The 14,145-nt window shown below is 40.4% G+C and overlaps 1 protein-coding gene across 1 annotated transcript in view; it reads right to left on the reverse strand.

Annotated features, from left to right (window-relative positions):
• Positions 1–14,145, reverse strand: part of myo1g (myosin IG) — a 69,135-nt gene that overhangs the window by 36,145 nt on the left and 18,845 nt on the right. Inside the window, exons 13-18 of the mRNA XM_082521306.1 lie at positions 13,739–13,809; positions 8,324–8,398; positions 8,011–8,143; positions 3,962–4,128; positions 2,354–2,561; positions 1,622–1,845 (exon numbers count right to left, since the gene is read on the reverse strand). Coding sequence (XP_082377432.1) covers positions 1,622–1,845; positions 2,354–2,561; positions 3,962–4,128; positions 8,011–8,143; positions 8,324–8,398; positions 13,739–13,809 — 878 coding nt within the window. The remainder of the gene's footprint in view (positions 1–1,621; positions 1,846–2,353; positions 2,562–3,961; positions 4,129–8,010; positions 8,144–8,323; positions 8,399–13,738; positions 13,810–14,145) is intronic.

Here is a 14,145-nt window from a genome sequence, read left to right on the forward strand (position 1 = left end):
ACAGTGGCAGAGAAAAGGACATTAAAGAAACTGATGGACATCATGGACAATGCTGGGCATCCTCTGCACACGGCCATTAACAACCAGAAGAGTCTGTTCAGTGACAGGTTGCTTCTCCCAAAGACAAGAACTAACAGACTTAAAAACTCCTTTGTCCCACACGCCATCAAACTGTTTAACTCCTCTCTGGAGGGGAGAGGGAGGGGAAACAGGAGGACAAAGGAGGGGGGAACAACTAAGCTGTAGTGCCTCTTCACCTCACTGTGCAATACCTTTTGTGCAATACTTTTGTAAATAGTCAACGGTGCAATAGACCTCAATACTTGAAATGTGCAATTCACTTGTATTTTATTTTTTATTCCTATTTATTCTATTTATCCCCTTCGTATATTTTATTTATATTGTCTCTGTATTTATATATATATGTGTGTGTGTGTGTGTGTGTGTGTGTGTGTGTATATATATATATATATATATATATATATATATATATATATATATATATATATATGTGTGTGTATATATATGTGTGTGTGTATATATATATATATATTCTGTAACTCTGTAACTTCTGTCGGTGCTGTGCTTTTTTGGAAATCGAATTTCCCAGAGGAACCCACCCGAGGGATTAATAAAGTTCTATCTAATCTAATCTAATCTAATCTAAAAAAGAAACCAGATTTTTGCACACTTTACAAAATGAAGATGAAAGAGATGGAGGAAGAAAGCAGGCAGGGTAGAGAAGAGGTGGAGAGAGTGGTGGGGGAGACGAAGTGAGGATAAAGAGGTAAGGATGAAGAAGAAGGAGTAAGACTTTAACCCTAATGGATAGAATTAGGATTAGGTTAGGGTTTGGCACTTAGTTCAGATAGTTAAACCTAGGGTTAAGAGGCTTGAATATGTATAACTCTATGTGCAGTCGGGCGGGCAGCAGTCACTTTATGGGAAACACTGCTAACAGAGAATAAATTCCAGCTAAAATATTGAACCACTTATCCAAACAACTTCAAACTTGGGGCTGTTCTTCCTCAAACCCCAGAAAAGATCCACCAAGTCTGAAGTGGATCAAAAGAACGGCAAAGAACAGACAGATGAATCACTCTCGCATCTGTGAATTCAGGCTTTAGCCAGCAGCCACTTCGCTTAGCTTAACAAAAAGGCTGTAAACAAGTAGAAGGGCTGTTTCTCAATATCTTTAAACGTTAATACTTTACTAACCTCTAAAACTAATCCACTAATTCGAAAGTTACATCTCTTTTGTTTCATCTGTAATAAAGTCTCTAAAGTGTTTCACATCTAAGCAGCAACCTCTGGGGATGAACAATGAAGCCAACATGAAAATCCCCAAAGCGGCGTTTCCTAAAACTGCCACTTCAGCTTGGCTCCAAAATCAAGTCAATCCCCAGAGACAACGATTTGATAACACCCAAGTTTAAAACTGTGTGACTGTGCATCATGTTGGTAGGGTTCCCATGGATGCAGTAAGGATGGACACTGCTTCTTTTGGCTGAGCTTTTATTAAATATATAATGACACAGCATAATATGTCAGTCTATGTAATGTAAAATATCCTTAGTATTTCACAGACCACACAGAGTTGCATATTTTTATGTGCTCTGACCTGCGATGCAGCATGACTGTGATGCTGTGAAACTGCGACAGTGCTGCAGGCGGCGTCGGCCACTCCAAGCTCTTCCCATAGTCGGCCATAGTTCGCACATTAGCAAACCTCCTCTCCACCTCCCAGAAGTGTGCCTTGACCTTGTAGCGCTTATAGCAGCCCATGATGGCATAGATGGCCCTCATCCGCCGGCACCTTGCACGAGCTAGAGTCCCGCGCCACACCTGTGGGTCAGGTTAAAAAACAACAACAAAGGGGCGTGTGAAAGAGACAAAACAAGAGAAAAATTATTGCCTCTGCATCCCACAGCACTTAAGACAAACTTTTCCTCCGGTTAGAGTTCCAGATTTCTCTGCAGTTATAAAGTAGGTCAGAGGAAAGAGAAAAGAGAAGGGTATTTCATTGAGCAAGCGAAGTAACTGACTTTAATGCAGCTGCGCTCTGGATCGCATTAATTATCCCAATTATTGTTACAGGAAATTAGGATTCAAGCTGGCAGATGAATTTCAGTCAAACATAACCAAGAGCCACATATTCATGAGCCTGAGACAAACTGCAGTTTCTATTCTGATACCTTGAAGCCTGGTGGAAAAAACACTGCATGTTATTAACTTCAACACACCATCTGAACTGTTCCTGATGCTGAATTAGATGTCAAACTATCACATCAATGGATCTTTAAAATTAAACATTAAACCAGCTGTGAAGCATGGTGACACTTTCATGCCTCACCTTTTGCAGGAAAGTCACCAGGATGGGGATGAGGTGGTTTCTCTCCTGCTCCAGTGTGAAGAGAGACCGCGGCGTTCTCACAAACAGCTTTGTTTGGCCGTACGCAACGTCGTCCTGGAAACCGTGCTGGATGACGATGGCCTCCACAGCTTCCCTGTCTGACGCCATCAGGTGGTTTGGCCAGGTGTACTCGCACGTCATTTTATACCTGAACAACATTCAGCAAGAATCAGAGACGATGATCACATAAGTGTTTGCAGTCTGACCTCAAACTTGGGTAGAGACAGTTGATGTCAGTGAACATCACTAACTCTGCTACCTGAGAACGTGAGTTTCCAAGCAGTTTCCAAGTGTCAGATTGAGGGATCAATATCAGAAGCATAACTGAGAGAATTTTCATCATCACTGTGATTTTGACATTTGCACATTTTTGTGCACCATGAACTCTCAACGAGGGTCAGACTTTATCCAGATGCCTTCTGTGATATCCAGAGGCATCGGAGGGCAGATATCTTAATTTATGGTATTAGAGTCAAGTGTAGCTTTGATTAAAATTGGAGAAAACATTGTGACCACACCAAAATAACATTCTGACATTGTCCATGTTTTTCTTCCTTTCATTGGCTCTCATTAAAAAATTTTAAAATCTGTATTTAATTACTTACATGGCCATGCTTCTGCCACATCTGCTGAGACCTTATTCTAATGTAGCACTTTCTGCTCCCAGACAATTTTGTAACTTTAACTTTGACATTTGCTATCGTGCCATTGTGCACCTGCTGACAGGCCGTTAAAGAAAAACTCAGGAGTTTATGAGTAACACAATCACACTTGAGCTTTCCAATCTCCAGATCGGGCTCACTGCTACTTCCTCCTCTTCCCAAAAATCCAAAAATGGAATTCAACTTGAAGGTTTGCTATTTTGAAGCTGTGGAGGAGATTCAGCAGATGGTCAGAACAGGACTTTAATCCTAAAATAGCTAGGGTGCTTGCAGTGGTGCAGAATTACACAAGAAGACAACCCTGAAGGGAAAGCAACCACAGTATAAATGCTGAACATAGTCTGACAACTGAAGCCATAAACTTTTTCTTTTTAATTACCAGCAGGGGGTGATCCCTCTAGCTCCCAAAAAAAACTTCCAGTCCTGTGGAAGTCTGCCCTCCACTTTCTTGTGATGGGACCTCTAAACACTGTCCTGATGGCTAATGACTCATTTTCTAGTTTCAGGTCATACTAATTAAATTATGGTCATTATAATGACTTGTCCAACACGTAGCGACTTCAAAAAATACAAAACATATCATGCACGAACCAGGCTGGTAATGTTGGTAATGTGTTTTTTCTTTTAGCCAACTTTTTGACACACCTTAAATGTTAACTTTAGGTCTTTTTAGTCGTGTTAGGTTTTGTTAAAACAGGCACCAATTGTCAAATAGTCTAAATCTCTTGAGTAGTATTATTTACATAAATGTGTGCCATCTTTTTAAGGTTTCAGATCAAAGTATATTTTGGGTAAGAAAAGTTACTTTTTTTTAACTTTTTACTCATGGTGTTACACTCCGCTGCTGAAGAGACCACTTCACTAGACCGTAATCACGTTGTCTTACCTCTGCAGGAAGCGAGCATAGAGCTGCCTGTAGGCAAAGCCCGCCCTGCGTACCCTCACGTTCTCCAGCAGGCCAAGGTAGGCCACCTGGTGCTGGCAGCGGGCGTCATCAAACAACACCGGTGACTTCATTTCGTTGGGCTTTATACATCGCACATAGTATGGCTCCTGCAAAATAGAACAAGTTGTTCAGCTGGCATGGTGTGAGCTTTCTTTGGCTGTATTTCAACAAGCCTGTTTGCATTTTCAATAAAGTGTTACATCACTGGTGACACAGCAACACTGCATTTAGACTGATACTCTGAATGTATTTTTTCATAACACTCTTGTTTTATCACCTGCACAAACTTGAACAGGTCTTTGATTTTTCTCAGTGTTCGCGTCACCGCTGCGGTCATCACTGTGCGAGTAAATAAACTGAACTCAGCTTGTAAACTGTCAATGAGCTGCACCACAGCCAAGCTGCAAAACTGGCAAACTGAGTTCAGTGACCTTAATCAGACTTGCAGAATACCATACCATACCAACTTTATTTCTAAAGCACTTTAACATAAAACCAGAGTTTCACAAAGTGCTGTACATGTTAATAGCATACGTTTCAATAGAATGTTTCAACAAACGCCACAGTGAGCAGCTGAGCCTCACAACAGCCCAGCCCCACGCAGCTACTCGCTAGCAGCACGCCGAGCTGCACTTTAGATGAAGCAGGGTCATGGCTGGATGCCTGAACCTTGACAGTTATAGCGGGGATGCACTACATCCTGTCAAAGAACTGGCTGTTGTGTTTTCACTGATTTAACCGCTCTGTCCATTAAAGACAAATAAGGCGAAGCACTTTCTGACACCAAACACTGATCCCTGTGCAGGCTTTGCCTGGAGTTTCGACTCAGCTCGGCAGCAGTTTGAGAAAATGTCAGAAAATGAAGGCTGAGCGGAAATGAAGTGGGAAGCCTGAGCACAGGTGCTTCAGTACTGCTGCTGAAGAAAACTGTCTGCTCTTTCAACGTGACCTACAGCAAAAAAAACCCTTCAGGCATGGGAGTTTACTTTCATTTCACCTCAGCCACATCATGACGAGATGCTACAGCAGCCCGGAAGCAGGCCATCCAAAAATAACAACAAGAAATGTCAGACTTCAGTCAGTGAGATGAGGCCAGGCGAGGTGAGGTGCATACTTTATGTACCACCTCCATCTCCTTCTCCTCCTCAGCACCCTCTAAACGCCACAAAAAGACAGATAGGATCAGGACAACTTAGAAACACTGCTACTCCCTGACACCACAAGGAACAGACTGCGATGTATACATGTAAATGCTACACCTCTTCTTCCTCTTCCGATGTTTATTATGCACTATCCAAAGGAGACATCACACAAACACATTGGGAGTCTCAGAATAGTCTGTGAGTCATGCAGACTTACAGGGACCAGAACCGCCTATAACTGGTGCAGAGCATCAGTACAGACAGCAGAGTAAACTGGGGAGATGATCTACGCTGGCACTAAACACAAACTCTGACACAGAAATATAAACAAATCTGTAGGTTTCCAGAGTAATTGATTTGACTTCAATTCATGTTCTACAAAATCAAAGCACAGAAGCAAAACCAAAATAAATGCTCCACTGGACTCAATCTTTCATATGTTTTTTGCTAGATTAAAATCTGTAACCTATATAAACAAATGTGTTATGTGTTTATGAAAACAGCATATAAAAAACACAAACCATAGAATTATAGGCTGACTGTAAAGCTAATCAGACAGTCATTCCACAAAGCTAAATCAGGAAGTAGCTAAATCCAATCATGATGGAAGAAAGAAGTCTACTAAAATCCTCTAAAGCTAACAAGCTTAGAGCAACTGTGTAATAGGGTAACTACCTAGACAGTAATGCTAAATAATGAAAGAAAGGCATATGAAATTTTACCTGATAAGACTGGCATGTAGCTTAGCTAAAGCTAAAATGATTGATTCAAATATATCCTTTCTTACTTTTAATTAAATTATATCTTAGTAACTTATCTAATGATTTGAGGAAAAGGCATTTTGCCTATTTCTAAAGTTAGCAAGCTTATAGAAACTCGGTAACTGGGTAGAAACTAGGTAGCTAAGCTAAATAAAGCAAGAAAAGGCTAATTAAATGCAAGCTTGTGATTAGCTACCTACATTAGCTTTAGCTGAAGCTAAACTAAACTGAACAATATTACGAGAATCATTTTTATGCTATCTTTTTTAGTGAGATTTTATTTTGGTAATTTAACCAAGGTTTGAGCCAAAAACTAAATTTCTCACTAACTCACTAATTGGGTATCTATGGAAGCCCGTTTCCGCCACTAAAAAAAAAAAAAGGATCCATAACTCAAAATTTCGAGTTATTTTCTCGAAATTTCGAGTTATTATCTCGAAATTTCGACATATTAACTCAAAATTTTGAGAAAAGCAACTCGAAATTTCGAGTTAGCGCTGCCAATCAGTAATCTACGTGAATGACGTCATTTCCATGTTACCCGGAAGCTGAAGCCCTCAGCTACAAATGCTACAGCTAAGCTACCGGTATTACATCCAGTCGTGAATGCACAGATTGCTGAGTGTTTTCAGCCTGGCTTCACAAATGATGAAATCCCTGTGTTATTAGCTGAATCACATGGTGTTACTATCAGCAAACATACTTTAATTTGTTGGGATCCGTTTTTGAGTGCGCGGTCCTGCGCCATATGCTTCCGTGTAACAAGAAAGCGACCTCATTCACGTATATTTTTGATTGGCAGAGCTAACTCGAAATTTTGAGAAAAGTAACTCGAAATTTCGAGTTATATTTCTCGAAATTTCGAGAAAATAACTCGAAATTTCGAGTTATGGATACTAGCTTTTTTTTTTTTTTTAGTGGCGGAAACGGGCTTCCATAGTTATCTAACTACACAGCTAAGCTAAATAAAATGAGATATGCAGCTGGTGATATGACCACTTTGTTTTAGTTAAAGCTAAATCTAAACTGAACAAATCCCCCTTAACTGGTTTGTGCCTTTTAATAAAGTGACATTTTGGTAGTTCTAATAATTGAGAAAAAACAATTAAACTCATCTAAAGCTAACAAGACTACATTAATAAGTAGATGGCTGCACTATAAAAAAGAGAACTATTTGAAATATCATCTGGTGAGACATCCACCTACAGTATATGTGTTCAAAAGTACTGGGTCACCTACACATTAAACCTACAAGAGCTGGCCATGGAAACTATACCATGAAGCTCCCAGTGCACAGTTTTTGTGCTGATGTTAATGCCAGAGGAGGTCTACGGGACTTTTAAGAGCTATGCTACATTGTGACTGAGCTCTTGTAGTTCCTAAACACCACAGATATTGTGGGATATCTAAGAGGAAAGACATTTCACTAACTGATGGCATCTTACTACAATACCACACACAAATTCAGCGAGCCCTTTAGAATGACTCAGTACATTTCCAATAAATGGGGAAATCCAACTAAGTCAAATTCTGGCTTGAATGAACTGACTGGTGCTACAACCTAAAAGTTTCATTATATTTTCAGTATAAAAGCAAATACTTTACTGTAACCGTAATGGATGCCACAAGTCATTTTAGACCATTTACCATTTTGGCTTCACACCAAACTACTAACATTTATTAGCAGTTATCTTACACAATCACATGCTATCAAGGTAGCACAAGGTAGGAAAAGGTACCGTTATAAAGTCTTAACCATCCAATCAACACACTTTTGCAAAACGCTGTTATTATTTTAGCCATTTAACATCAATCATGTACTGTCTCATGGCAGCTCTCTAAGTAGACGGAGTGGTAGCGATTAAAATAATTATCTTAACACCGACATAAAGCAGCAGTATTATGGATTAACATATTTACAAACTAGTTTAGAAATCAGTTTTCTCAACTTTAATGCTTCTTCAGTTACTACTCTTTGACTGTGTGGACATCAAACGTGCATTAATTAGCTGAAAATACATCCACAGCCTCCCACTGGGGTTAAGAGAAGAAACGAGGAAGTCGATCATAAGCAGAAACTACTAACCTTGCACGCCAGTTTATCAACCAAAGCCACAATGGAGTTCTTGAACAGGGTGGCAGCAGTCAAAGGCCGCTTGGTGACCTCTGTGATGCTCAGATGTCCATCTGGCCACATCTCTTTTAGGACTGGATTGGCACTATGAGAAGCAAGAAAGCGGGGTAAAGAGTAAAGAAAGGACACCATTAACTAGGCTAGCAGAGGAGGGATGTGCAGACTGAGGGAAGAAGAAACTCATATATACACATGACCCAGTTAATGAACTGTCAAGAGCATTATGATGCTGGGAAAAACTGTCAGTGATGCTTGTGTTTGGCACCTGTTGTACATAAGGCGCTTGAAGTCTTGGAAAAGCAGGTCCTTGTTCTTGTCCAAAAAGCCCTCGACGGAATATCTGCAACAGATGTAGAGAGGGTGATATGAGAGTAATTATTTAGTAATGAGAGGGCGGCCCCATTGATGAGTATTTGGAGTGAACAATAACAATCAAGATGCTAAAGTTACACAAAAGTCAGACTAAAATAGCAATAGAGTTTAAAGAGTAAGTGTCTGCCACTCAAAGGGTCGCTATCATTAACTGCACTCTCTGCTACTAATGACTCACAGACCTCCGGCAAAGGATTAGAGCAAGAGTCATGCTGCTTAGTCAATTTACAAATTAGGTACATGGTCAAATTCTCCTCATGGCTCGCGTTTAGATAAAATGAACTGTCTACAAACTAATCTGTCTGCCTTTTTTTTTTCCCTCCACAAACTGCTCAGTTGGTTTTGATGAGGCATCAGTGGGAGGTCACGGGCACATTGTAAGGCACAGTTACATAAGCTGTCCAGCTCCGGGGGATGAGCCTGCTGTAGTGTAAGCATTGCCTCATAAAAACCTCTCCCTCGTATTCACAGTGTAACAATACGATGCACAGTGTGGATGCATTTCTGACTTTAAAGAATGCATTCCTTTTATTGGACTGTGCACATATCCTGTAAATGAGAAGCTTTAAAACCAGTAAAAGCAGCAAAACAAAAATGTATACAAATATTCCCCTAAAATTACATTTTTTTTAAACTACATTATATATATAGGGGTTTTCTACTGTTATCACCCAGTTACAGGACTTTGGACTATAATCCATATTAACATACTCACAACAATGACACGTTTGGGGCACTTTTGGGTTCAGTGTCTCACTAAAGGACACATATGTATGCTGACTATCACAAGCTGGGACCCAGTCACCAACTTCCTGATTACTGCAGGACTTGTTTTACCTTCAACTGCTAAACCACTGGTTCTCAAACGTTCTCTGTCTTTCCCCACTTGAGGTGGCTGTAGCTCTGAAGGCAGAGGCAGGTCATCTACTAATTGGAAGGTTGGTGGTTCAATCCCTGCCATGCCAAAGTATCCTTGTACAAGACACTGAACCCTGAGTTGCACTCTGATGTGTTCACTGGAGTGTGAATGTTATATAGAAAAGCACAAATGTGAGTGAATGAAAGCGTTATATAAGCACCAGTCCATTTAGAAGCCAAAAAACCCTGAAACATCTGCATTTTTATCCAATTATTAACAATAATAAAGTATTCAACATGAATTTTACTTTCAATAAAGGCCTCCCCAATGGCTTCAGAATACTCTTGTTTATGTTAAATTAGCTTCCCTTCATATTCAGTCCAATGCCAGAGCAAATTAGCCAGTGTCTGGTCTCATTTGCACTGTTTCTTGGGGGGCATATGAGGGCAAAAACGTCCATATTTGGAGTCTGGAAAGGCTGATGCTGGACAGAATTATTTCACTGCATACTCTAGCATCCTAAGTTCAAGGCCAACATGTCACAGATTTCCATAATAGACAGTGTAAAAGTTGGACATAGCCTCCAGATCTTAGAAGGGATGCCAACGTGGAAGTGCCTTAAATCTGTATTTTAATGGCCACCAGGGGGCGATACCTGTGGCTCCAAAGAGACTTCCAGGCCTATAGAAGTCAAAGGGGAAATGGTCAAGGATTCGTTAACAACTTATCAGTGCCTATGACAGATGTGTCTCCTTGGCTCTCAGAAGTCAGTATAACCTGATCAGATTTCTTGGAGGCTCGCTGAAGTAAGACAGTGTAAAAAAAAAAGTGAGGGTTCAGGACCCACAACAAGAAGCCACAGCACTTATTTACAAGCATAGGAAAGCTGTTGCGACAGAGCAGACAGGAGAGGACAGGCAAAGACCAAGGCAGCTGGTCTCCAGAGACACGACAATGATTTAGAGGAATGTATATTAAAGTATGAAGGTCAAGGCTGATGCAAGGAGACCGCTGAGTGGCACAAGGTGAAAGGCAGCACATATGGGGAGAGTCAGGTGACAAGGATGTGAGATGCCTGCAATATAAAGCTGTAGAGTAGGAATATATGAAACTGTATATCTTTCCTGAAAGTGCTGCATGTGCAGGCTGAAATTCTGCAGGGATTTAAAAGCGCGGATAGCAATGAGAGCTAGGTGAGTGTTGCAGAACAGAAGCAGGAGAAAAGGAAACAGGATGAGAAAAGGAGGAGAGAACAAAGTAGGTCAAAGCTTCTGATACTGGTGGTTTGGTGAGAGTGGAGAAAGGGGGGGCCAGCGGGTGGTGAGGAAGAGGGTATATTTAGCTAGAGTAAGGAAAGACTGAGACGGGATGGGATGGGACAGGGGATGGTGCCACCAGGAAGCAATATACGAGAGGTGACAGCTCAGCTGGAGAGACCCCGTCGTGGCCCTGAGGTGATCAGGGGCCGGATGATGGGGACACGTAGTGACAGGGACAGCCATCTGTCATGACTTACTGCAGGTCTGTGACACACGCTCTTATCCAGCCCGTCATATTACCGCTGGCAGGACCCTGACGACATGGTTTTTCTAGGATGCTCATGACTAAACAATTAAACAAACGTAACATTCAATAATTTAACCCTCTCTGACTCAGCTTACGTGTGTGTTTTTTCTCTGACAGCGCAGTGGTCTGGCGATCAAAATTAATCTGCTTATCTTTCCATCGTCTAGCCCTAACCCTAATGTCCAGAAGAAAAGGAGGTTTTATGAGCGTTAGAAGTTAACAGGGAGTTAGACAGTTGAATTTTACACAAAACTGTGTTCTGACTGAAGTATTTGTATAAAATCAAAAACATACAGCACTGCTTTAGCTTTAGACATAAACAAGGATGAAAAACTAAATACGTGGAACATTTGGCAGGTTAGTGAAGTTGGCCTAGTTGCCTGGTACTTCTGTACTATCTGTTTATCACTGTCTAACTGGCTAATTTCATCCAATCAGATCAACGAACCACTCGACATAGAGAGCTAGATGCAGCTGAAAGGGAGTGAGCGGTCAGTCCGTTAGCATGTTGTAAGATGTTTCTTTGTAAGCAAAATCTTCATTTAAAAAGCACCCGCAGGCAATGAAAAGAACTTCAAAAAGTTCTTGACTAACACTCATGTTGATCAACCAACTGTCACAATATTTTGATTAAGTGGTCTCAAACTTTTTCTTTTGGGTTTGCATTAAAAAAAAGCATAAATTTGTGAAATAATTAAAATTAATAGAGTAATTCTTAAAAGAGTCTTGTTAGTTACAATCCTAATTAATATAAAAAATAATAAAATGAACAGCTACTTGGACATTACTGCATCAGTAATAATAACATTTTGTCTCATATACTACATCACTACTACAAGAACCTTTTCTTTTATGCATTTCAGGGGAATAGAAACACCATTGCTAACTGTGGGTGAGAGCGATCCTGAGCTGATGCATGAAATTGTCCTGTGTTTCTGTGTGTGTTTGACATCCTGTTAGCCTGGATTTCCCAGAGTCACAGAACCTCAATAAACCTCCTTCAGTAGTCTTTGATTACTGCTGCTGTATCACACAGAGACGAAATTGTCTCATCAGTTGGCTCCATCTCTCCTCATCCTCCTCCACTTGCGTGTTCCCTTGACATATTAATGTCCTTCCCTCTCTAGATTGAGGGCAGTACACGTGAGCTGTGGGGATCCAAAGCCACGGCGGCTGACTGCTGGCCAGGGGCATCATCTGGCCGCTGCAGTGTTTAAATCCCGATAAGGAAATGGAGCAGTGATGGAGAAGGAAGCTGAGCAAAGTGTTTCTTCTTTAGTCTGTGTGTCATAAACCAAGCAACCACTAACATCAATGAAAAATAAATTCAACTTTCAGAGCAGGCTAAAAGCTAAAAAGCTCAATATGCATATATCAGTTTTATAGCCATACATGTGATTTATGATGTCATCTGTCCTATAAATTGTTTTCTAGCAGCTCAGAACGCCTCCTGTTTGACTTTGGTAAAGTACACATTTGTAAGCCGCTGCCAGGGTAACTATAGCTCTTTTTTAAAAAGTTTTTAATTTTTAGATTTAGCCTACTTTTACAAGTATAATTTATCTGTGCATTTACTACAGGGTCACGGTTGCAGGGGCATGTGTAGATACCCAGACCTCCTTATTAAAGGCCACCTCATCCAGCGTGACATTCAAAGCCTGACATTATTAACGTTATTTCCCCAGTGTCCCGGGTCTTCCAGAAGGCCATCTCCTAGTTGGACTTGCCCAAAATGTCTCGCATAGGAGGCATCTAAAAGGCATCCTAGTCATATATCTGAATCACCATACCTGCCTCCTTTCAAGGTGGAGGAGTAGAACTTCTTCCTGGGAGAGCCCAGACAGTTTTAACTGCTTTTTTCTGCTTCAGTGTTACGTTTAGAGTGTTTTTGCTATAGTGATAAAGGCTGATATAAGCAAGTTTTCAGAACATAACTTACAAACACTTGACTCATAGTCATGTTTACCCTCCAGTCTCAATAAACATAAGCAAAACTGTCTCACAATCCTGTCTATATTCAAAAATGTCACTAAAACAAAACGCGCTTTTTAAAAATCTTTACTATCTCTACTTACCTTTTATTAACATTCATTAAAATATCTTATTTTTCACATGTGGTTTTGATTTTTTGTTTAGTTTTAGTGAACTAAAACAACCTTTGTCACTACAACAAAGACGATATCAGTAATGAACGGTTGTCTGTCTCTCTGTATTAGCCCTGTGATAGACTGATGATCTCTACCCCGCCTCTGTCTCCACACGACAGCTGGAACAGACTTCAGCACTCCGGTGACTTCAAACTACATATGTGGTCAAGAAAATGAATAGATGGAATTTATTCTATGTGTTGTAAAACATATATTTTAAATTATACGTGATTTAAAATTTGACATATAAAATATTAGCGGTTTGGAAGTTTTTGGACATGAATATCCACTGATCCTGTTGAAAATCATGTCTTTTCAGCTCTTGTAAGCAGATGTGTGCGTGTCCTCTCCATGCCACTACATTGCCCTGTTTATGTGCAGAGTAGTGTCCTACTCACATATGTATATGTGACTTCTGAACCCTGCTGTCATCTGTGGAAACATCCACTGTCCATACAATTATACATTAAGTGGATATGAAAAGTGACAACATCTTTCCAGGATTGCACAGATTTTGGTTAACATGGGAATTTACTACATATTCTGCTCAGTAAAGCTGTCACTCTGGACCGCTGGAGCCCAAATGATGTCATTGCCATGAGCTGACCTCCTTTAATAGGATTTTATGGCTTACACTCGTGAACTCAAGCACAGCAGCCTGTCATTATTTTTTCTCCACAGAGAATCCTTGGACTGAAAAACATGACAACAAACAGTGCAAAATGTAGCGACTCACGTGACGTCTCCGGCATAGTGGCGAATACGGAAGTGTTTCTGAAAGTCCATGCTTTTGTCAGTGGGGCTGAGCTGGAAACAAGAGAGGACAATGTGAGTGAAATATGATCTATTTAACTCAATTACAGACATCTTCAGACTCAACTTTACGAGGAGTTTTGGAGATCCTGCACTTCATAAAGCATCTCATATCTGGAGCAAACCTAAAAGGAAAAATGTTGGAGAAACTCTGCTCTCTAGTGGTAAAACCTCAAAACTGCACCTGTTCTCTTAGGTAACTATGGGTGTTTTTATTCTCCTCTATATTTAAATTTAAAAAAAAAATTGTATTGTGCAAAATTCTCAAACCGCCTCTCATTTCTTCACATTTTGAACAATGAGAGACAAGATCATTGATTTACTGAAACA

This window comes from Aulonocara stuartgranti (genome assembly GCF_965226115.1).
Source record: "Aulonocara stuartgranti genome assembly, chromosome: 22".
In the NCBI taxonomy this organism is placed as follows: Eukaryota; Metazoa; Chordata; class Actinopteri; order Cichliformes; family Cichlidae; genus Aulonocara; species Aulonocara stuartgranti.